Consider the following 26,183-nt stretch of genomic DNA (forward strand, 5'->3'; position numbering starts at 1 on the left):
GCCAGATTTGAACTAGAGAGAGAGTGAGAGAAACTCCCACTGCGTCATCTTCTTCTGTATGTAATCCTCACTAGCGGCTGTGGATGAATATCAGTATATTAATGCCTTATCAGAGCACAGCAGATTGTGATGAACTAACATTCTCACTTGTTAATTGAGTGAACCACTGATTACACCAATTAAGTCAGCAGAGGTTGAGCCACAGTGATGGTGCATGACAAGCGTGACTCAGCTAATCAATAGAGCGCATGTGTGTGCATTGGTAAGCGTGCATATCTGTCTGAATACGTGCTGCTGGCACAAAGCAGTCATCGAGGGCCATTGGCTTTATATATTATGTCAGCTTTGGAAATAATGATAATGCTAGTAATGGAGATTGTGATATAGTGTGATGTCATCACTGCTGCTTTTTCATTTCCACGGCACAGCTACTGCAAGTAATCACAATCAAACCCAATGGAGTGTCCCTTCAGATTAGTCTAATATTTGATTCAACACACACAACATCGGCCACTTTTCACTCTTGGCAACTTGTTGGCCTCTCACAGCCTGTTGAAAACTAATGGGGGATATGATCCAATAAATAAATAAATAAATCAAAAATCATCAAATGTGGTTCAGTTAGTGTACATTTTGTGTTGGCCAAATAGGCCCATCTGTGGTGTGGATTTTTGTCCTCCATTTCTCTCACTCTCTTTCTTTCGCTTTCCGGAAGCCAAGTGTGTATGCATTGCATGTAGGGCAATGCATATATGATGGTTCCAACGGAAAAAAAAGAAAACTGAATATGAATTATAGAGGCCCTGGTAGTGGGATGAGCCACCCTTTTTTGTCCATGTGTGGAAGACAAGGCTATTCAGATATTCTATTCTGAAGCTGGGCAAACAGGAGAGACTACAAAGCCACCTCCACAACACATGATTGCAGCAAGAGCGTGCTTCCTTAGTGTCACTCCGCTGCACATGTACCCAGCGAATATATTTACAAAGACATCTAGTCCTCAGTGGCTGTCTGGAAGGACACCATCCTATCCTGTGCTTGCCAGCATGCATAAACACACCCGTGGTAGATGGAGTCCATATTGGCAAATTCAATTCCGCAGCAATCCCTCTCCTGGAGTAGTGCAAACACTACTGTGGAAAGCCGAGCATTGCCTTACCAATCTAGAGATTGCACAACAGCGTTTTTCCATAAAATGTGCTTTTGCCAGGCGTGTTGATTGGTGTTAGATGAAAATTGTTTGTTTATCATCGTCTTTCATATTAGCAGATAGTTGGTGATTCATCCAGCTGAAACCTGAAATCCTCCCACATTCTCTTCACTCAAGATGGATGTATTTATAAATTGTTAATATGTTGTGTGTCTGGTTTTATTAATATTAATCCTTCTACTAACTTAGGGGTTTAAAAAAAATATTCAGTCAAATATGAAAACTCACCCTCATGTCGTTCCAAACCTGTATGACTTCCTTTCTTCTTCAGAATACAAAAGAAGAACTCTTTTTGTCCAGACAAATTTTTTTTCTATTTCTTGGTTCCACAAAATAAACAAAGTCATACAGGTTTGAAAAGGCATAAGTGTGAATAAATAGTTTTTTGCTACGACATACTTTTAAAGACAGACAGATTGAGTGCTATCTCTCTCATTTTTAAATAACCCATCATGAGTACTCCAATTAACCAAAAGACTTTTAAGGAAGACTTCTTCCCCTGTAATCAGCTTTCTTAATGACTTTGGATTATTTAGTGTGCAAACACAATTATCCGGCCTAATTTGCCTTAACACATTGATTGGTGGCCACCACTGACAACCACAGGACTTCTTGTGGATTTCAGTCCTCCCCGTTTACTTCTATCTATCTTTTTATTCTTTTTAAACTAACCTTTACCTTTCGTTTGTAAAGAGCATATCTGCAGCCATGAGATATCAGCTTTCCTAGGCAGGGAGGACCGATGGGGATGCGATTTGAATTAGCAACAGTCAGAGGCACTGTGACCACAAGAAACACATTTCCGTGAGACCGTGCAGCTCGGATGAATGCTTTTCAGGGCCATCCATGAGCAAGAACATGATAATGGGCTAAATTGTGCATTTTATTCTCTTAAGCAAACGTACATGCTGCATGTAGAAACTGCAAAATCGCACACATTCCACAATCATTCTTGCTTTATTCTAATGCGATTCTGTCCTTTGTAGTCAATAGTGCGATCGTTTTGCGCTATGAGAATAATATTCAGAAGCACTCCCTCTGGGTGTTGTTTATCTCATGTAAAGCTTCTTAATACCTTAAACACAATTTAGAAAATTGTTAAATCATAAATACTGCCCCAGGCTAATTGGATCAGGAAAAGGGTTGAAAGCATGTTTGTTGCCATGATAATTAGGGTTTTTGCATGTTTGATGAGAGTAAGATAATTATCTTGTGTAATCATGTTTGCAGTCAGAATTGTTTGTTTGTTTGTTTATAAAAAACTTTTGCCAGCAGGAATTATTTTTGTCGCTATGAATAAATGATTTTTCAATTAAGGATCCAGCGCTTGACGACGAGTTTGATGCTATCTCCAATTACAAGACTGAGATTGAACTGTCAATTTTGGAGACCCATAATCCAGGGGCTTCATAATGCTCTCTTTGAAAATGCGAAATCACAATAACAGGAAGAATTGTTTATGCTAATGTTTGTTGTCACACTGTGTCATGAATAGATGAATATAGAATTATTTTTCGCACTCTTTGAATAGACGGCCATATGCATGCTGACTCAATTATTTTTTTATTAGAACAAGTATTGTGTTTATTCATCGCTGAATTATAGTTTTGTAGCATAATGCAAATTTGGAACAGGTGCTTCTCTCTCTCTCTTTCTCTCTCTCTCTCTCTCTCTCTCTCATATGTTCATCCTAGATCTTGTCGTCTCAAGAAAAGACAGTGAGCATGTGGATTGTATTTTCCTGTTCTTGGGTTTGACGGCAAATCCACTATTGACCTCCATGATTAGCTGTACTTTTCTCCTCCCACACTGTACCCATGATCCTTGTGCCTCAACACCAAACACAACACAAACGTCGGAAACCCTTAGGGAGTCTGAAAGGGACAGACTGTCGACACTCATTATATCATATCAAGAAAGAACAAGACACACATACATATACGCATACACAAAACACTCATTCCTGCCTTTAAGGCAAGGCCTGTCTGGTTAGTGGTGCAGGCTTGGGGTGAAGAGACCTTTGCTGTGCTGGAAAGGTTATGTAGAAGAGGCTTATTCTCTCTTCCCTGCTGTGTTTCCGTTCCCTCTGAGCGTCTCCGTCCAGATCTCTCGCCGTCTTTATACTGCCTGACACCTCTATGGCATTTACAGAAGAAGAGAGGAGAAGGACGATATCTTTGTGTCTCTGTAAACAGGCCTCTCTCCCACTCACTGATGCCCTGCCAGCATTGCCGCAGCAACATCCTGGTATTCAGTCGCTGGAAATATGCTGGATGGACGCCGTGTTATCTGCTTCCATATTAATGCGTATGGATATTGTAGCTCAGTGGGGACAACTGCAGTATCAGGAGCCATCTTGATGTTCAATTAGACAATGTCTGTCTGCTTCCTCTTCTCAACACTCATTGTTTCTTTTGCTGTAAGCACAAAGGCTGCAACTGTGTCCCTTTAACTCAAGAGCAGATGAAATCTGGAAACTTTCTTTTCAATTTCCTTGAAGATTTGGGAATTTAAATTTGGTCAAATGAAGTTGACTTATGAGTGTGTGTGTGTGTGTGCGCGCTCTTGTTTTTGTGACATATCAGGACACAACTCTGTATAATGGCATGGGTATTACACAGGTATTACAAGGAGAGGGGGACTTATGAGTGTGTGTGTGGGTGTGTGTGTGAGATCTATCTATCTATCTATCTATCTATCTATCTATCTATCTATCTATCTCTCTCTCTCTCTCTCTCTCTCTCTCTCTCTATAGTATATATATGCGTGTGTGTGTGTGTGTGTGTATGTATAAGTATAATATGTTTTATACACTTTAAAAAACAAGGCAGTGCTTTGCATCTCTTATGGCAAAAATTTGCTCTGAATTTGCTAAATTCTTGACACTTTTGTATTTTATTATTATTATTTTATTTAGTTTTTTTCTAGCAAATACTTTCAACTAAAGTGTATCAAATGATGTGTTGTTTTCATGTTAAAATGTAAGGCATCCTCCTCAGGCATTTTCCCTTTCATAAATAACAAGACGTTTGGATTCTGTGGAGTTCAGCAGGTGTAGATTCAGTGTGTGCCTGCAGCTAAGCATTGTCCTCAGTGTGTGTGGACTCACCGTTATTACTAGTGCTGTCTACACTGTTTGTTCAGCGATAGAATTGTGCTGGAATTTTCCTCTCTACTCAATTGCCATCTAATTTCATTGTTTCTCTCTTTCTGACACTTCAGGATGCTGTGCGGGAGAACCACAAGAAGAGGGAGATGGAGGAGAAGATCAAGAGAGCCAAGCTGGCAAAGGAGAAAGCTGAGCGAGAGAAACTAGAGCGACAGCAGAAGAAGAAACAGCTGATTGACATGAACAAAGGTACGACGCTACTGCCCCGCCGGGGCCCGACTGCAGCCCGGATCACGATTTCACACAGTGCTAGGCACTGCAGGGGTGGTGATGGTGATGGTGATGGAGGTACAGGGCCACACTTCATCTGTGAAAAATCTCACTCTTTTCCGCCTGTTCGCTCATACTAAATGTACAGGCACATTAGATGTGCCTGAGAATGTTTTAATGAAAAGTCTCTATTTAGTAATCGTGTCACAGTTTAAGAAAGTGACATGAATATGAATCTGTCAAGTAAATGTTGATGACAATGATGGTAATTAGAGTGCCAAACACAACAGTGTGAAATCAAGCTAGAACTAAAGGGATTTCAGCAGAGATAACCATTACAACTGTTACGAGAAAGTATAAAATAAATAAATTATGTGAATCTGCCTAAAACTACATTTTGCCACACCTGCCAAAGGCGGGTATCTTTAAAAGAATTACACGCCATAAATATTTTTTTACCAGCCAGAAAACTTAATGTGCATTATTTAGTTAAAAACAGGCAGAATAAACTGGGCAAACACATTTAATTGCTTTTATTATTGTTGTTTTTTAATTCATAAAATTATTGAGATTAAACAAACCAATGGCGATTGTTAATTATAGGCCCTGTGTGCATGTGTTTTGTTAGCTAGAGCATTTGTAGCATTGCTACATGAAGGTGTAGTGCAACTCAGCAGTATGAGGCTGTGCTGCTGATAGGCCCCCGCCAGAGAAGATGTAGGTCACATGTAAAGATGAGCATCTAAGGTTCACTGCTATTGTAGAGCAGACAGATAATGGATTGGCAGATTGCCATTTGCCTAGTAAATGGAGATGAGAGTTAGTTAGAACTATTAAGTTTTTGCAAGCTTGCTCAGTTTGTTTCTGATATGAAAAGAGACCATCAACAATATCTTAATTCAGTTTAGATTACAACAAAACTGGTTGGATGTGAGGAACAAATTGTTCTCTGTCCACCATATTTCAATATGTACGTGCATAAAAACCTTGTAAATTGTGTGTTTTGAAAAGAAATGTGCAGTTTAGTTGAAAAGTCTGAAATCTACAGTGTCAAGATGTCTCACGCAGCTTGCAAATTCAGGGCAAATTCTTGCCATGAGAGATATGAAATACTTACTGCACTGCACTATTCTAATCCTTACAATGAAACAGAAATTCCTGCCTCTGGCCAAAAGCCTTTTTCACAAGCTCCAACTTAAAATGTCATACTGAGCCCAGAACTTACATTTGAGAAAATGACATGTAGAACTTCGTCTCTGTGTGCTTCTGCAAGATGACTGATACATGCTACTGTAGTTTTCTAAGAAGTGACCGCATTGAATGCTGAGCTCGTAATAATGCGGATGAAAAGAGAGTGGATAACAAACCCTCTAGTGCAGTCAAGAATACCTTATCTTTAGTTAGCTCTTTCTCTCTGTCAGAGCCCATATAAAACGTTATCATTGAACTGCTGTAGTCATCACTAGATTTAAAGAGTGAATGTCAGTGAGTTCCATTGTACATTTGGCTCTGTAGACATTCATATGCATTATATAATGATTAACAGATCAACCTTTCTTTTGCATTCAAATATGAATATGAAACTATAGCACCGTTCTACCGTTTGAGGTTGGTAAGTTGATATTGAAGGTTTTTTCCCCTTTTTTTTTTCTTTTTTTTTTTTTTAATAAGTCTATTATACTCACCAAGGCTGCATTTATTTGATCAAAAATGCAGTAATATTGTGAAATATTGTTACAAGTTAATTTAACTGTTTTCTATATATTATTACATATTTATTTTCTAATGTATTTTAAAATGAATTTTAAAATGAATTTATTGATTCAGCTGATTATCACACTATCCAAAACAATCATTATAGCTTTATTTATTTAAATTTTTAATAAGAATGCTAGATATATACATACACACACTTACAGTACTATGCAAAAGTCTTAGGTCACTAGTATTTTCACCAACAAAGAATGGTTTTAAGTCAGTTATTTCTATTTTTGCTGTAGTGTGTCAGTAGGAAATATCAGTTTACATTTCCAAACATTATTTTTGCCATTAATTGTAATAACCCAGTGCGATTTTTGTTTACACAAGTAGTCTGACAGCAGCCAGTGCTCCACACAGAGATCTGATCTCACCATCATCAGTCTGTCTGGAATGACATGAAGAAACAGAACAAACTGAGACAGACTCAATCCAGAAGAACTGTGGCAGTGTCTCCAAAACGATTCAAGAAACGTGCAAAGCTACAGTACTGTGCAAAGATTTAGGCTTTTTTTTTATAATTCTGTAAAGTGAGGATGCCATCAAAAATAATGCCATAAATATATTTTATTAATTAACTTCTATTAACTTAACTAAATGTAATCAACATTTGGTGTGGCCCACACTCTGCGTTAAAAAGCTTTTGTCCTAGGTACACTTGCGCATAGTTTTTCAGGTAGCTTTGCAGGTAGATTTCTTGAAGCGTTTTGGAGACACTGCCACAGTTCTTCTGGATTGAGTCTGTCTCAGTTTGTTCTGTTTCTTCATGTTATTCCAGACAGACTGGATGATGGTGAGATCAGATCTCTGTGCGAAGCCCTGGCTGCTGTCAGACTACTTGTTAAAAAAAAAAAAAAAATCTTAATGGATTATTACAATTAATGGCAAAAATTATCTTTGAAAATGAAAAATGATATTTACTACTGATACAGTACGGCAAAACATAGAAATAACTGAATTAAAACCATTTTTTGTTGGTAGAAATACTAGACAGTCTTTTACAGAGAACTGTATATATTGTTATTCCAATCAATCCAGCCTTGATTAGTTATGACATATAATGCCATATAATAGCTTTATGTTCAGAAGCATTCAGAAATGTTTTGTTAGACAGAGAAAACATTAACTAGCCCAATAACACTATAATTAAACATCATTCAGCAGCTCTGTTGGGCAGAAAATAAAACATAAACAGTAAAAATAGTGTAAATAATGTTCTGTCGTGTTGCATGTTCTCTCCATATATATATATATATATATATATATATCCTCTTTTTTTGGCTCACAACCCCCTTTCATCAGGGTAAATCTGATTTTTGAAGTCATTTTGCAAATTGATATCTTCTGCCCTTCACATGCACATGATTTACAATGAGATGCATATTTAATGAAGGTTTCATTCATTTAGGGTTAAGAAGATGTGTTCGACGGGACTGTGGAGCCGCACAAATGAATTTCTGTACCATTTTCCTTTTTTTTTTTTTTTTTTGAAATCACACAGACAGTGTTTGGAAATGTTTCCTTGCAAGGGAGTGCCATGTGATTGATGTGTATGGCAAGTGGGGCAAAATCTGTTTTTCTTGTAAAGTATTAGAAATCCTAACATGGGAGATTGCTCATGAAATCATTACCCGGCCCCCCATTTGTTTTAATTTCCTCTAAATGGATTTCCATGTTTTCTTAGACTGACCAGATGTTCAGCATTCACCACATTGCTTAACCCACTGAAAGTAAATGTGGAATTATTTAAAATAGGCTTAAATCCACCTAATCCTTGTATCTTTATTAGGAAAATCTATTTTGTCCTAGTGGGGCAGCCATTTTGCCGTAGGATATGTTGTGTACAGGGCGTCTTACTCATTGCAAAACATCACTGAGGGATGATGTGACTTCCTGTGTGCCTGTCTATACTGTCTCTCAGCCTCTGGCTGTTTCAGGGTCACAGTTGCGGGTCACTACAAGTGTTTGTGGCCACATGTGGCATTTGAGATGAAAGAGGTGAGGCGTAAGGGCTTCCATAAAACACAGGAATCCTTCTTGCCATATTTTTTATGAAGTGTAGCTTCTGTATATCCCAAAACCCTGTGTGGGTTTGACCCTTCCTACTCTCGGATAAACCCCTACACTGAATGCGAGTGCTACCCTCCAACATTTACCCAGCTGTTTCATGTCTTTTTATACAGATATAATGTCACAGATTTGGCTCAGTCGAGACATGTTTTGACTGAGCACAAAAAGAGACATGACCCTGTCCAACAATTCTGTTCATCTGAGCCAGTTCAGTAACAAACACAATACAAGCAGAGGAGAAAATATGTCCACTCATTCTGTTCTATTACTGGCCTCTAAAAATCTTCTGAAGTTCTACTCGTGTTGAATGTTGTCATTTTTCCCCATTGCTGGTGTTTCAAATCTGTAGGTCAATTTGAAAACAGAGAAAGTTGTTTTTGTTGTTTGCGGTCACTTTCTGAGTCATCGTAAATAACATCTTTCATGCGCCATATAAAAACCAGACGGTACAATAAATGATGTTGTTAAATAAGACTGGCACACATCTGCTAGTCAGGAAGAAAGTAGCTTCACTTTCAAGGATGACAGTACAAATGATCCCTTTAAAGGTTTAGAAAAAGAAAAAAAAAATGTGTAGGATTAAAGGGCTAAAGGGAAGATTAGTGTATTCTTTTGAATATTTTTTTCTTTATGTGATGATAGCTGTCATTATCTATGTGGTTGAGCTCAGTTTTGTAAGGTCTGTCCGCCAGTGGGTTTCAGAATGAATACAGCTCTTTATCTCTGCATATCTTCTATATCCCATTACTATTCATTCGGCAGAGAGTTGATCAGTTCAGTGTGATTCTTTCTGTTCGTAGATTTGTGTTCACCTTTATTTTTAGGCATCTTTATATAGTGTATAAATGTGAAGTGTAATTTTTTGCACCAACAAAGGTACCAAATTGTTAGGAGAATGTTTTCAGACATATTTGAAACACCTCCTCACAACTAATCAGACTTGATTGTCCTGTCCAAATCTTACAACATTGGTTGAGGCAACATTGGTAGCCGGTTGAGTCACTCAAAAAACAAATGAAACTTCATAACAGTCTTTGAATAATTCCTTCAAATAAATTGATTTATTAAAAAAATCAGATTTATTAAGGAAACAAGTTAGCGATGTACAAATTCATCCAAAAGTTTGGGAGTTTTTTTTTTTTATTTTAGGATAACATACCTTTTTAGAGAGAAAACATTGAAAAATATAAATTGACCCTAAACTTTTAACTTTAGTGTATGCTGAAAAAAAATCCCTCAAATGAAGACAATTCAGAAAGCACATATATATGACAATACACATATGTCAGTCATCAGGTGACTATGTGCAGGTCTCCTGGCAGAAAGGTAATCCTGATTGAAGTTCTTGACTTTAGAATATGTTAATCTGTGTGACGCAAACAGAGAACCATGAGAAGTCACACACCCCACTGTCTCTCCTCTAATTATCATTACACTTTTTAATTAGTCATTGAGATATTCCATCTACCACGTTGGTCATTATGAATAAGTGGACCAGATAAGTACTGTTGTATAATGCTGAGCCGACTATGGCATGTCATTATCTGTATTTTAACTATCATATTAAATCTGGGCTGTCTGCAAGCTTCAGTGTCGGTACTGAGAAATGAGTGTCTGTCCTATATGCATATCATCTCTCCCCATCAGCTCTTCAGTGTTATTTACACCCACTGTCAAGGTGCTCAACACTCTTTTTAAAGAATGCCACGTTACATCCCAAAGCCTGCTGGTTCCCAAGCATAAGCAAATTCCACTCAGGAAATCTTGGAGCATGCGACTGCTGGCATTGTGATTTTTTTTTTTGTCATTACCTTGAAAGACGCCAAGAAGGGCGCCAAGCTTATCTGCTGTAGTGTATCAATTCTAATAAATAACCGCATATCTGCTTGTGCCATATCAGCAGCCAGATGCCCGTGTGCCTTAAGGCGATGATAGCATGGCGAATTTTGCCATCAGTCTGGCCAGAGACGTGTTAGCCGTCTCTAAATATCTAATGTGTGAGGAGTGAAGTCATTGATTTACGGAGATAAGCATCTGTGTAAGTCATGGTGTCATCCAGGAAACCCACCATATTCCCATTAATATGTTCCCATCTGACTCTACTTTCTGAAATGAACAGATACACAGGCCATGGTTATTCCATGATAATATGTTCATTTTCATCTCCCTGACTATTTCCATCTTCAAATATATGTATTTTTTTCCCTTAAATAAGAACTTTTTTTCTCCTTTTTGTAATGCTGTTTTGGGTAACCATCCCTAATTAGGGTAACACTTAATGTCCTAATCACTTTAAGCCTCTTTAACTTAATTTAGCCCACTCTCCCTCAGGTCATAGCAGAAATGAGCGAATACATCTGAGAATCCCTCCACCGCCTGCTCCCTCCCACTCTCCGAGCGCACATTTGCGCTGTTGCATGTCATTAATTTACAGCCATGGGTGGTCTACATTCTGATAATTCCTCGTCAAGAGTTTGGACCTGGAGAGCCACTCCACAGTCACTCAAAAATAATTAAGCATGCAGCACTGAGCCCGGACATCGCATTTTCAAAGCCTAAATCCTCAGAGAAGAAAACTAATGACAGATTTTGGAAAGGACGACAACAGTGCTTGAAACACAGGTGTTTTGTTTGTCATACATATGGATTACACTATAGTGAGAAAGGCAGTGATCTCTTTGTCTCGTTCCTTTTGAGATACAGAGATTTCAGATAAGCCTGGCTCATGTGGTCTGTGATCTCAGCAAGCAGATGGCAAGGAGAGCAGGGAACAATCACTAAGCATCACCAACCTGATAAACCACTGCAGAGATTCATTAGCATACGGAAGATGGCAAGAAAAATGTGGAGCACATACAACAGATCTCAGCTGATCTTATATATCTCCTTCTGAGCTGAATATGCAAATAACTTGGCCTCTCAAAAGCCAGACCTGTTGTATGATAGTCTATTCCTGTAGTTTACACTCTAGCCTTTCTCTCTGCTCTGTCATTTTCCTGCTCCCAAACCAAACATGGCTGACATCCTGTAATTCAGAGCCATACAGCATCCGTCCACTTTATTTTTGTTTTCATTTCTTCATGCATGCATGCAGCTTTCCAGGGCATTGTAGCTGTACTTTCTGTGTCTGCGATGCTTGCAAAATAGCCACGGCATCTAATCCTCTGCCATCTCCAATCAACTGCCATGAACGAGGGATGGAGATAACCTGGGTGGCCTAGTTATCTGCTCTGGCCCCCTGTTCCGCTCCTCAAGGCCCAGACCTCTTGGCGCCTATGTGAACTCGAAGAGGGAGCACCCCGCTCAAGGAAGGGATGTGTGAGCATCCCTAATTAAATTACACACAGACATAAGTGGGTTTTCACATCAAGCTGTTCCAGCAAAACGCTCCAAAATGTCTGCCTGGTGCCACATCCATCTTCTTCATTACTCCGGAGTCCGGGCTCATTCTCTCTGGGTGCTTTGGAGCTCGCACTCCAACAGACCAGCTGACAGGTCACAGTGTCATATCTCGTGTCAGATCCTCCAAAGAGACAGCACCTCGTAACAGGTGTGAGGTTGGAACTGGCAGGACTGTTGACTGCTGCTAATGCACACTCACTGGCTGCGGTGAAAGGGAATCTCTCAGACAAAGAGTGGCAGGAGGGAAACAAGGCCAAGATGCACCTGGCTTCTCGACGCAGGGCTTTGTTCGCGACGCATGCACAAGGTTAATTGCACAGGTGCCTTTTTCCAGGGTGACAGATAGATGAACATGTTTTCCAAAAAAAAAAAAAACCTGAAGGACAGGAAGGGACAAAGATGGTGAAAACTTCTCATATTTTTAAAGCAGGGAGCTGTAAGATGCTTTTTAGCTTCTTTTAATTTGGAAATGAGAGCTGGGGGTCTATGGCTGTTTGCCGGTCACTGGGAGGACACAGTAATGGATATAATGTCCTCTGGATGGGTCTTTTTTGTTTAGATTTAAGAGGCAAAAGTTTTTTTGTGTGTGTTTTAACCTCCCTGTAGCAATCGTCTTCATGAGAACCAACAGAAAATGAGGATCAATCGATCCATAGACAGATAGCAGGTTGAATTTATAAACAGGTGTTGTTGACACTACTGCATGATTACTTTTAAAAAAAGAGCGAGAGAGAAAGAAAAGCTATTTTCACCCAAAAGAATTAAAAAAAAAAATTATACACACACACACACAGACACACACACGCACACACACACACTGTGTATATATAGTCTCATTGGCTGTGTCCATCCACTTATTTTATTAAATTTTTAACTATAATGGAAACATTTACAATTTCACAATGTGCATAAAAAAATCTCAAATTGTACCGTAATACATATATACCCTAACAAGTGCTACCCTTTTTTTTTTATAAAATAAATTAGTCAATTAGCTAAAACATCGCACCTAATCTCAATATTTCAGTGGTCATACTGCTTCATTTTGTTTATTTATAAGAATTTATGTTCTTCAAAGCTTGTTTGGTATTTGATGGGCAGTTCAGTGACACAAAAGGCATCTGGCTCTTTTAAGTGTCTCTGTTCGACTGGCGTTAATGTGTGATGAATACATCACTGTAACCTTTTATCCTCAGCCTGCCTCACTCTTAAATAGATTGAACTCTGGTCGTGCAGTTATGGCACAGCAGAAGAAAACAGTTTCTGCTTCTTTTAACACACTGGTGAATGAGGCAATTTCATATACACCGTAATCTCCTAATCCTGATGATTTGCTGCAAAGTCAATGTTCTAGCAAAGATCAGTTACATAAACAGTGGTACACAAGCATTACTAGACGCATGGCATCGATACCAGCTACAAGAAAGGAAGAGTGCGAGTCTAAGCATGCATGTGCATACGTTGTAGAAATAATTAAATGTCAGCCAGTCCGCTCCGTTGAGTGTCTCACTGGGGGTTTTACGACCTGCGCAGTCTCGCTTCGACAGCCCTTCTCCATGACTCTGTCCTCCAGATGTTGTGATGCCACACTTGCACACACACTATGAGAATACACAAGCCTGTGTTTTAACGCACTAACCCTTCTCCCCCACTGCTTCTTCTTACTCGTTGTGACACTTGACTTTGTTTCTCTCCTCCCCCGTTTCTCTCCCCCTGTGCCGTGGAAGATTAGCTCCAACCCTCTGACAGGGTGCATGTTGGGGAAGCTAATCTGATGTGTGAAGTTCACAAATCCGGCAGAGGGCTGTACTTGTTATCCCTCTAATTAAAAATGTGATAGTGCACCCATAAATATATTGGAGAGACTGAACAGGGCCCCAGGGCATTCTGGTACATTTGACAAGAGCCTGAGGGGCAGAGAACCACCTGATACCCAGACAGTAGAGAGATAGGTAACAGAAATGGACAGACAACAGAGGATATACAGATATAAGGCTAGCTGTTATAAGAGTTCACTTTATGTTGCTGAAGTTAGTAGTCTGAAACATTTCTTTGCAAATAAGCCTGGGTGGTATAGCTAAGCATTTTTATATTTAATCTAAACAGCATGTTGCTTATATCTCAGTAATTATATGGCCTAAAGAATAAGAGTAACCATAACTTAAACCAGAAGCAAAATTTAGTTAATCAAAACATGTTTTTCACACAAGGAAAAAAAAAACATGGCTTGGACATGGAGGAGTAAAACTTAGGAGTGAGTCATTGTATCATTCACTGAACTGATTCATTCAAAAACACTAATTGATTCAGGGAACAAATCTAGAGACTGGTTTTAATTAGTGAACCATTTAAGCATTCTACTGTGAATCATTCTAGTTTATTCAGAAACTAATCAACACTACACAGAAGCACAACAGAGTTTTCAGTGGTGTCATGTGAAATGTTCATTGACAGATATAAATAAATAAATAATATAAAAAAACTGTTTTGTATAAAATGTGTTACTCATTATTAACCTCTTGTTTATTGGACTATAATTTTCACAGTCATGTGTTGTTTACATTAGTAGTTTGTTGCTAGCCCTCTTATGCTGTCTTTAGGAAAGTAGCATGTAAATTAATTTTGATGATGACAATGGTGATTTTGGTGGTTGTGTTGTGTAATTTCACACTCCCACAACAATATTACATATTTCTGTAAATTTTCAGTATATCATGCAGTGCTGTTTGAAAGGGTGTTTGTTCAGTTGTTTTAATTGTGTTGTTGTTGTTTCCTTGAAGATGGATTGTCAAAAATGCAGAAAACAAAAAAGGATTGGGAGTTTTGTCAAAATGGCAGAAAATAAAAAGGCACAGTGTTGTTGGTTAATCTTAATAAGAGTTAAATGCATTCCTTGAATAATATTGCATCAGAAATCTTCTGTTTTCAAGTTGTTTGGTTCTTTCAATAGATTCTCTGCTTTTACCACACCCCGCAATGATGATACTGTAGACCACATGCTCTGGCAATTCCTCTCAGATCCGTGTGGAGAGACCAAAAGTCCAGCTGGTTCTTGTGGAAGCATGGCTCAACAGGACATTGTTAATGGAGCAGTCATGGTTTGCTTGGGAGCATGTTTCCCATTGTAGTCATTTTGCTTTCTCGTGTCTGAGATCCTGTGAACCCAGCCTTCCCAGCTCTCCTGTCCTGGCCATTGCAGATGATGAATTGTGTTACAGTTAAGCAAGCAAGAAGTAGGACAAATTGATCAAAGTGTCAGGAGCCCCTTGTGATGTCTAGGTCTCCAAAACGAAGGAAATGAGGGAGCTGTCAAGAAGTTTCCGGATTCATGGTGCTTCTAATAAATGTTTACCTGCCCCCTGAACACCCAGCTTGAGGGTCAGATGGATGTGGGTGTGTTTTGGGGACGCAAACTTTGAGGTGCAGCTACTTTAGGAAGTGTCATTGCTTTCAGAGGACGTTGGCAGGCTCTGTGGAAGGAGCCAGCGAGAAGCCTGTCCTGGTTTAAACCAATGAGCAAAGCTATCAGCCAAGGTGTTGAAGAGCAATTAGAGATAAGCCATGCTTGTTCTGCTCTGGTTTGTTCTGGAACAGCTAGTTTAATTAGCTTGATTTAATCTGGGTGGCTGTTAAATACAACAAACTGTTTGAACCGCTTATTTGATTTTTGAGTAATGGTCTCGAGTATAAAGTGATACAGTACAATCTAGGCTTGAAAAGAGCATGAATCGTTTTCATTTGATCCCACTGCTACTGTTTGTTTATTATTTTTAACTGTAGCATTTTGCCTTTGTTAAATGTGTAAAGTTGTATCCCATATAAGTATTCATGCTGCTGCTTCCTGCGGAAAATGAACTTGTGCAGTTCTGCCTTAGCGTAGCGAGTGTGTGGCATTTTCTGAAATTAATTTTGTAGCCGTGTCAACTTTCTTCCTCTTTATAAATTCAATTTGCTGACTGTCATCTACTTTGAATGTGCGAGAAAACAAAAGATTGATTAACACGCCTGAAACTGCTGCCTAAAGCTACCGGCGTTTCTGCCACAGACGTTTTCTCTCTGCCAAGGCAGACGTCAAATCTCAACCCATTCACTAAATATTTCCACAGAACGACTCGATCATGTACACAAAAGAATTGATGAAACGATCCCACATGCAACCATAAGTCACCGTAACGATTCTAGTTTAAAATAATGCCTCTGCTGGACCACTATGATATAGTGGGGAGCCTCAGTCTCATTAATGCTGGGTAAAGATAGATGACCCAGATAAAAGACCAAAAGATTATTTCTGAGCCCCATCGTTGACCGATGCCTTAGATGTTCTATGCCATATGCCCATCCAAGTAAATGGAAGAATGTGAATGCATATTAAGGAATGAGGTAACAAATGTAATTTGAGAAAAAAATATTTATTGATTTATTATTAATTTTATTACAATATTTTGAATGAATAATAATGAATTAATATTATATGTAATTATAATAAATATATCTTAATGTTATTTATTTATTATTTACTTGTTAAACTGTTACAAAACAATTTGTATTGTATTGATTAATTGATATAGTATCATAATTATATGTTGCCTTTATTACATCGTTGTATTTCTGGAATGTTGGCAGTTTAAAAAAAATGTATTAGACAATTAAAGGGCTCCTATTCCTCCATATTATGCTCAGAAAAATAAAAATCTAAAATCCGATCGTTTCTTCCTGGGATTTGTCCTTGCAGTAAGTGAGTCGCACGTCTTATTGTCTTTTAGAAATCAAACCCCGTTTGCAGTGGAGACGTGTTGCACTTCGGTGGTATGACCATTTTCAAAGCACATCCTACTGTCATCGAACAATGACAAAAAGCCCCTGTATTGACCGGCTCCACACTAAATCTTGGTAAAGAGCACTTAGCTCCCCTGTGCAAGGCGCAGAGCGAATACCTGTCAATGGCCATCAGTGAACACTTTCATCCTCTGGCTCCTCTCCATATGTTACCTGCTGCCACCGCTGCCTCGGAGTGCTTGTGCATGTAGGGAGTCGCGCTGTTCTCTTTGCCCTCTGCCCCATTTGCCTTACCTTACTGCTATTCTGTTTTCCCTTTTCCTTTTACTGCCACACTTCGTTTTTTGTAGCCTGACCACAGTGTGTGGATTTGTGTATATGAATTGGAGTCTATGTGGATGTGTTGTGCATGAAACTGAGCTCTGACAGGCAATTTTGTCCTTTCTACAGAAGGTGACGAGATGGGCGTGATGGACAACCTGATGGAGGCCTTGCAGTCTGGAGCAGCCTTCCGTGACCGCAGGAAACGAACCCCACGCAACGGTAAGACTGCTTATACCTCCTGTTGCTTTACATTTCACGTTGCCTTCAAATTAATAGTTCACCCACAAATTACAATTTTGTCATCACTTACTCACCCTCGTATTCTTACAAAGCTGCATAACCTTTCTTGGGTGGAAATGGAACACAAAAGGAGATGTTTGGAAATATGTACCTGTTGTTGTTACAAGGAATGTTCACTTGAAAGATCTTGCTTCAAAAAGGACACAAAAGCACCATAAAAGTATCTTCAGTTTTAGTCTGTTCTGTAATGCACTATTCATATGAACTATTTTTATGATGTTTTAATGGTGCTATTGCATACTTTTTAAAACATGGAAGCATTTCCTATGCTTAGTAATTGCTTGAAAAAAAAATATATATACTACCATTTATTGGTGTGGGGTTGGTATTTTTTCTTTCTTTCTTTTTTCTTTTCTTCTTTTATGATCACCAAGGCTGCATGTATTTGTATAAAAATACAGTGAAAATATTATTAAAATAAAAAATATTCCTGTGATCTCACAGCTGTATCCTTACCCCTAACCCCAAATTATGAACAGTAGTGTACTTTCCTCAATAATTATTTTTCTGTGTCCCACAGAACAAAAAGTCATAAATTGTTTGGTGTGAGAAAAAGAAAATGTTCATTTTGTGGTAATCTATTCCTTCAACAACATAAAACCTGAAGTAACACAGTAGGTTTCCCCCTCTAAACTGATTTAGTTTTGGATTCAATGCCACATTATCTTTCATAAGTCACTGATTACAGAAATTGACTGTAGACTCTGGGTCCTTAGAGGATGGTTTAACATAATCTTAATGTTAACATATTCCATCCTGCCATGATGAATCGCTCTGACCCAAGGGAGGAGAAGTGGACCACCTGCTGTAGGTGCTATGTTGAATTGAAATGCCAAAGAAAGGCAGACAAGTGTCTATAACTGCTGTAGATTTTCAGAACAGCCTCGCACGATGTCCCCAATAAGTCACTCTTTTCCCGAAGTCCTTGTCCATGCATGCTTACAGTGCATAAACCTGCTTCTATCATTAGAGATTCGGCTGACATGTAGTAAGATATATGTTGTGTGCAGACTGACAAGAAAACAAAACAAAACAAAAAACCTCAGCATCATTAGAAAAGCCACCTAAGAAAAACATGCCAAAAGACATCAGGATGAAATGCATGGGGGAAACTTAGATCGATACATCAATGTACCTAATATCCATATACCAGCATGCTCAGCAGCACTGATTTGTCCCTGCACTGTTTTTTCTGGCTTTACTTCATTTCGTCTTACAAAAAAGTTCTTTCCAGGATCCCCTGTGTCAGTGTGGAGGTCTAATAAGAGGGCATGAATAACTAAGGTGTCATGGTGTATCAAACCTGTCTCCCACTCAGCGGGGTTGCGAGGCCCCCAAGCGCTGCCCCCTGACAGAGCCTGCCAAGCAGCCGCCGCCAGGAAGAGAGCGCCGCATGCTCAGAGCTCACCGACTCCATCCAGCTCTGTGGCCCGGTCTCCCTGACATCTGTTTGAATAAGACTGACATTTAGGAGAGAAGAGAGTGTGTAGATTAAACCTCTCTCTCTCTCTTCTGTCTCATACTCTGTCTCTTTCTTGCTGCTCGCTTTCTTGTGCTGAGTGCCGCTCACCTTCTCTCTCTCTCTCTTTCAGCCTCTCTTTCTTTTTCTGATGAGTGTGTGGGCTGAGAGTTTCAGAGTGGATAATTGGTTACGAACTCCTGAAATACTTCTTGTTTGACATCTCTCCCTCTTTTTCTTTCTCTCTTTTTCTCTCTGTCAATTTCCACTTTGTCATTGTTGCAGGTGATCAAAGCCCTTCCTGTTCTGCACCTTGGTGGCCGGGTGCTAACCATGGTAACAAAATGAACCTATGTTTACCCCACTTGCCCTGCTGTTCTGTCTAACACTTGCTTATAGCCTGGACTTAAAAAAATACTTTGGTTGAACTCTAAAAAAAAAAAAACTACACTGAGCTCCACAACTGGATGTGTGGGTTAGAAGAAGATGGCTTTCTCTCTTAGGCTTTGTTCAGACAGGCTGCCTGAAATCAGAATTTTTTTTTCTTGTTGTATTTTCAACTCATAACATTTTATAGTTTGAATATTAGAATCAGATTTTTACAAACTTGAATCAAAACATATGCACATGCATTTTTTTTTTGTTTTAGCTAATTTTAATGCTTGTTTTGTTTGATTTTTAATAACTTTATATCATTTTGAGGCCCCCTAGTGGACCCCAGACCTCTAGTTGAGAACCCCTGATATAGTCATTTTATGTCAAGATATGCAAATGTGATATATATATATATACAGTACAGACCAAAAGTTTGGACACACCTTCTCATTCAAAGAGTTTTCTTTATTTTCATGACTATAAAAATTGTAGAGTCACACTGAAGGCATCAAGTAACAAGCTAAAATTAGTGAACTTGGACATAGAAGATAAATCATGATGGGCATGAGCAGAGGGAAAGATTGTCTGAAATTTCTGATTTAATTTCTTTACTTCAACATGTCGGTGTGTTTAAAGAATACATTTGAAAAATAAATCTGATTTTAGTGCAGACTGAACAAAGCCTTAGAAATATTTGACTCCCAATAAGATTTCCATTAGTACATTGATTTGAGCATCATCTAAAAGAGTGTGATGGGTTGTTTTGTTCACATATATTAGGTGAGATTCATTTAGAGGAACTTTTGATCTAGGAGTGCAGTGCCTCCTTTGTGTCCTCTCCAGTAGCTGGAGCTCAGGCTAGTTTCTCCTGTTTCTAGCCATAGATGACCTAACTAGAGCACCCTTGCAGTGATGAAGCATGGCAAGCACGTCCACGCCTGTGAACCGCAAATAGAAATTATCTGTCTGAAGGGTCATTGCATTCCTTAATTCCCATTCATGGATTTTTTTCTCTCTTTCTCTATTTACTCTTTCTGTGAAGCTTGCCATTCTGTTTAAGTGTCATCCTATGCACAGAGCACCAAAAGTGCTCACTTTTTTAATAGATTCTAGCCTTTCTCTGCCCTGGCCTACTTTAGAAAGGCTATGGCAGAGCTTTATTGCACACAGAGTCTTGTGCGATAGTGTGTGGGTCTTTAAAGCGCATGAATGCCAGCTTCTTATATTCTATATGCCTGAAAAGACTTTTTAATGTGTGCACGACTTAGAATCTCCTCTCCATTATGCTTTGCACGCCTGTGAATGACACTGCTACAGAAATGCCTGTGAAAAGCATATTCAGTACCACACTGAGCCCTTTGGTGAATATGTACATTATTTATGATGTTGGTGAATGTGTTTTATTTTGTAGCTTTCTGTTGTTTTACTGATATGCTACATGAACCGTTCAAAATATATCATTATGAATTCAGCGTCTGGATCAGTGGGGTTTGTACATGTCATAATGCTCTTGGGCTACAGATTCAGTGACCTGATCCCAAACATAGCTTTTGTAAGAATCAGAGATTGTCTCAGCTTTTAAGAGGACTAACTTCAACCCTCTATGCAAATGCAGGCAATTGAATCAGCATTTTTGTATGATAGAACTTTAGTAATAGAATTAAAATATGACATGAATGATGATGTAATAATGCATATTTGTCATATTAAATAAAACAGAGAATTAAGAATTGGAGAATTGTTTCTGTAAAAAGACTAGCAATAATCCTAAAATAATAATAAAAACAAAATACAAATACAATGAATAATAATATAAAATTCCCTAAGGTCTGACAGGCTGCTAGGCTCATGAATATTTATCACGTTTTCTGTGTTCACTTGAACTGATTTGCTGAAATCAGTGTGGACAGTGATCGGTGAGCATTAGCGAATAGGATTATTACTTCTCCATCAATCCCACCCACTGCCAATGGAACCAGCAGGAAGAGGCTTCTGCATTGTCTTAAAGATGCAAAAGGCTGAAATATTGAATAATTCCTAAGTATTCTGTTATTTTGACAGTAAAAAAAATTATAATAAAATTACAAATACCACTTACATGTAGAATGTCAATTCTACATTGCATGTAGCTATTTGCTTTCTCTTTTTATGTGCATTTGAGATAAATAGAAAGCTCTAGCAGGTTCAGTAAAACTACTGTGAGTTGTGCACCTATACACTAGAGGGTACGCAACACTGCAAATCCATTGATATCAATGGGAATCAAGAGGGAAAACACAACTGTCTGTGGTCCAGTTCACTGTATTTCTACTTTATTTAAATATCGGACAGCTCTTTCCATGCCTTCATAAATCCAGGGTATTTACTTGCAATGTAAATGTCCTTGCAAAAAATGATTTAATGATTTTTAGCTGAATTATTCCTTTAAAATGCAGCTTTAGATTAGCAAAACCCTTCAACAAAATAGCATACTCATCATCTCCAGCCAAATAATTTAGTGATTGTCATTTAGCATTTGCAGCTTTTGCAGTATACTGTAGTTGCATTAATCATGCATGTAACAATACAGAAACCAGCAAAACATGACAAAACGCTAGGTTTACAAGTTCTACTAATTAGGCTCTGAAGCATTAGTGCATTGATGTAGGTCAACGTGCTACAGCCTTAGGGCAGCAGACAGCCATTTTACTTGGGTAATATGGTAACACAACCATGAGCATGTAGCCAATTCAGCTCTAGATCATGCCCTAGCAATGTGCCAGTAGAGATAAGGTACATAGTCAATCCATTTTAAATAGTGTCACAAATATAAAACCCAGGGGATGTAAAAGAGGCCTGATTTAATGCAGGATCGCTGGTCAGATCTGACCTTTATGACCTATATCAGGTTTGGTAAATGCTGTCAGTATGCCTAGCTTTGCTCACCAGAAGTATAACAAAGATGGAGTGGCTTACACAGTAGCATGAATTGACTAAGTAGCATTGTGTGCCTGTGATTTTTTTCTGCGATTAAATGGCCTTCAGTTGTTGCTTTGCTGTGGAGCTCTACAGTCTTCAAGTGCATGTATTCTTGTTTGGAAACTCAAGTCGGTTTATCTCATTTGTTTGTTCTACTGAAAGACTTGAGATGTATTTTTTTTGTATTGATTTGGCAAACATGGTTTTCCTAGTTGTTACAGCCAATGCATTTAGACATTTTTGATGGTTTCCATCACAATATGTTTTTGCTTATGTTAAGGTTCTGCACTGATCTCAGAGGTAACCTTGAAAGTGGTATTTTGTGATGAAGTCTTCCACCGGTTCACTCTACACTGAAAAAATCTTCTGTTTGAATGCCAAGGGTACTCTGAGAGATTGTTGGATAGAGACAGGTTACTGCTCATACATCCTTGGCATCGATTTCTCTGGTCGCAGATGAAAGCCACAGGCTGAGTAGCTCTTTCATATGGGGCATCCCAAAAGGCACATCAATCAGATTTCTGAGGGAGGCAATTTTATTTATTTACTGCCTTTCCAAGTCATTAAAACCTCTAACCTTCCCTTCCTGGGCTTTCACCTTCATTCTTTCGTCCATCAAAAGTTTCCTAGGGTTCAAGGATTTCTGTTTAACTTTGATTTGTGGAGAAATGGCTTATTAAAAACAGATGCACTGATATAATGTGTGCCAGGGTTATGGGATTTGAACCCCAGTACCTATTCTGCCGCTGGTCTACTAGTTAATTCACTCAGGCAGAGGAGAAAGAGCCTTGTATGTTTAATGAAGATTAAATTACCTATTTTCAGTCATTAAATTTTAAAAGCAGAAAAGGGATGAATCTGTGAAGTAGCAAATGAGAAAGACAGGAGGAAGACGGTAGTGAATACGAAAGCTGGACAAAGATTAAAATTTCTTTCTCCTTTCCTTCCCCTTTCACATAGTAAATCATCTCTCCATAATTTGTTCCTTACCTCTGCCTCTTAATGAAGCAAGACCATTTTTTCTACTTCCTCCGTCTTTCCCCCCATTGTTTTTGCTGTCATATTACTTCCTCGCAATATTGACAAACACATTCTTTGTTACTGCAATAATTAATCTGTGTTATCATATTACATGCATGAAACTGTGATTGTAAATCCCTGAGCAATTAATCCCTGGTCCTTCACTTCACACACACAACCAACCATCTACACACTTTATCTTCACTCTCACACCCACAGCCGTTAGATAGAAGTGTTGTCTGTAACACTTTTCGATCCCTACTTCCCCAAACCTCAAGCTTTCCACTTCAGGGTGTTGATAGATGTTATTCATGTAGCTCACCCCAGGGCGCTCCTGCAGGAAGAAGGGCTAACGTGATTTGCTCAGGGCTGAAGGGACCAGAGGGTAGTGCACTCAGCAATGGCGTGGATGACTTGAGTAGATCCCAGATATCAATAAAGAGAAGTGCTGCACAGCGACGCTTTCTGGAGACTTATCACCTGCTCATGAGAGATAAGGATATTTTTCTTCAGAAGAAAGGGTGGAGCCGTGTGGAACGGGGATGAGGGGCTGAGAGGCCATGGAAAAATGGTGAAAAAAAAAATTAAATCCCAAAGTAAAGATGTGTTCTGTCGAAGTTTAGATGGATGGAGAGGAACGCAGGACCCTATGAGGGTCATCTGTCGATGTGGGTGAGGAACCATGATAGAGATACAGATGAGGATTTTATGTAGCGTTTGAACAACCACAGAGCATTTTTCTGATGGGAGGTTTTATCGAGGCACATAAACAAGCTGACCATGTGACACACATCCATTCTTAAAGAATAAATCACATCTTGGTAAAATGCTACAGTCCTGTCTGGCTCCTCTCTCCATTTGTCATTGTGTGTCGGCCTGAGCCATTTGATTTCCAACAAGAGCCTTTCGACCTCTAAAGTCTGCTAAAAAGAAACTGGGGGCTGCTTGTTACACTCACACTGAGCACACAGCATTGGCAGTGGATTCAAGGAGCTTGTGCTCTGTGTGTGTGTTTGACGAAGGCCAGGACGGCTCCCGGCGACAGCCCATTCAGGAGGAAGTCAATTGCACAGCACCATAAAGGACCTCAGGCTTGGCCGCTTTTGTCAACTACCTTCTCCCCCAGTGTGAGGGGAGCTTCAATTGATTCAAGTAGAGACCAAGACTGAAACATGGGCCCAAAAGCATTCTGGTGTCACCTTTATATTGCTATTGTAAAGGCTTTTAGTCTTTAAGGGTTTATGTTTTGTTTTTACCTATTTCTTTTTGTCACTTGCAGAAAGTGGAAACAAATGGCCCTTTTGAAAGGTCACCTTAAGTGCTTATTGTCAATACTGAATCAATTTGCCAGGGCAGATATTCCTCAGCAGTGCATAATTGAGAGTTTGATCTGATTTTAGCCCCACATATTCTCACTACGGAATTGATTTTACTCCTGGCTTAAGATGTTCTTAATATAGTCATAACTCACTTTGGGGAAAAAGTGAAAGCTGTATCTTTCAAATCAGACCCATTGAGCTTTTTAAACGCAGCCCTCACTTCTCCCATCCTTAAAATATTGGTTTGATAATACTCTGAAGGGACGTCCACAGTCGAAAACCTTGGCAGAGTGAATTAAGTCGTAGTCATGATGAATTGGAGAGAGAGCATTCCAATAACGTTCAGTGTAGGCCTAAATAAATAAAACCCCGTTCAGCAGAAATTCGCTTCTGCTAGAGGAGAATAAAGGACAATGCTTGCTTTCAATGGCGTTTTTGGTGGCACACCCCACAATTAAACGGCGTGAGGTATCTATTACCACTGACAAAAAGTGGATGAAGAGCCATCTGTGTTTGTGTGTCCTTACTATCTGGGATCTGTCAGGGGCTGCAATGGGAATGAATATTTTACCTTTCCATTTGCAGAGGTGGATGTATGTAACAAGTAGGTATGGAGAATTATAGGAGTAGGTAGGCAGCTAGTGCGCTTTTCACAAATGTCTTCATGGGGTTTGACTAGTGCTCTACATGCAACCAGAACACACAAGTTTGTGTTTGATGCATTAAATAGCATGTACATGCCATAGGCAGAGATTCACAGTACCTGTTTGACTGAATTACTGTCAGATTGTCAAAGTACTATACACTTTTATTTCCCCCTCACTTCAGTATACAGTAGAAGAATGTGTTACGCTTTGTGTGAGGAATATATTTATTCAAGATGATGTAGCCTAAGGGGGAGTAAAAACTATACTTTCTGAAGCTCAAATGTAGAGTTGGGCAGTCAAGCTCAGTATTGTGGAAAGAAGTCATTAACTAATAAACAGCTCAGCACTGTGAAACGCTATATATGAAGATACTCCAGAGACGCACACTCTTGTCTGCTGAAATGTGACCCATCACAGCTGAATGTAAAGTAAGTGTCTGGTAACTGTCCTTTTGGAAAGGACAATATACACTGCAGTGTGAGTGGGGGTGGGGGTCTTGCAGACCTGAAGTACAGTCTGAGCTCCACACTGCCCCTGGTGTATTCTGCTGTGTATTGCACTTATTTCAGACCTTATTGTGCTGCAGTTATTTGAGAAGTAACTGTGGTCTTCATCTTCCCCACCCATAGTTTCATTAGAATTGTATTTATTTTGTTTAAATTAAAGATATTCATTCATTCATTTAAAAATATTTAGGATGGATGGTGTGGTGTACTGATCACTGTCATTGATACGCACTTTACATGAAGGTACACTTTACATATTGATTGCATTATGACATAACAAATTAACAATTTTTAACAGCATTTTTAATTAATCTAGGTTAATTTTCATTTGTAAAATGTATGATTTATTATTAGTAATGTATGTTTGCTTAGTAATGTGTGTCTGTGTGTATATATATATATATATATGTATATATATATATATATATATATATATATCTCACAATAGTAATAATAGCTAATGCTAGTCTAAGGTTTAGTTGTTTTTTGTTTGTGTTGCCTGAGGGAGCAGACGGTTCAGAGATGTGCTGAATGGGGCAGAAGCTGATGATGGCACATAACTTCAGGGACACACAAGAAATTCCATCAGACCTGTGGCTTTCAAAGCACTGACACAGCACAAAGACACACAGCTCCACTAACACCACTGCCTCTCAGTGCAGTCCTCTTGAAAGAAGGAG

At 38.9% G+C, this 26,183-nt stretch overlaps 1 protein-coding gene across 1 annotated transcript in view; it reads left to right on the forward strand.

Annotated features, from left to right (window-relative positions):
* LOC132113722 (protein diaphanous homolog 2-like) overlaps positions 1–26,183 on the forward strand; it is a 447,692-nt gene that overhangs the window by 393,152 nt on the left and 28,357 nt on the right. Inside the window, exons 25-27 of the mRNA XM_059521662.1 lie at positions 4,433–4,568; positions 17,046–17,138; positions 18,964–19,014. Of these exons, the coding sequence (XP_059377645.1) occupies positions 4,433–4,568; positions 17,046–17,138; positions 18,964–19,014 (280 nt within the window). The remainder of the gene's footprint in view (positions 1–4,432; positions 4,569–17,045; positions 17,139–18,963; positions 19,015–26,183) is intronic.

Source organism: Carassius carassius, chromosome 33, assembly GCF_963082965.1.
Source record: "Carassius carassius chromosome 33, fCarCar2.1, whole genome shotgun sequence".
NCBI classification, from domain to species: domain Eukaryota; kingdom Metazoa; phylum Chordata; class Actinopteri; order Cypriniformes; family Cyprinidae; genus Carassius; species Carassius carassius.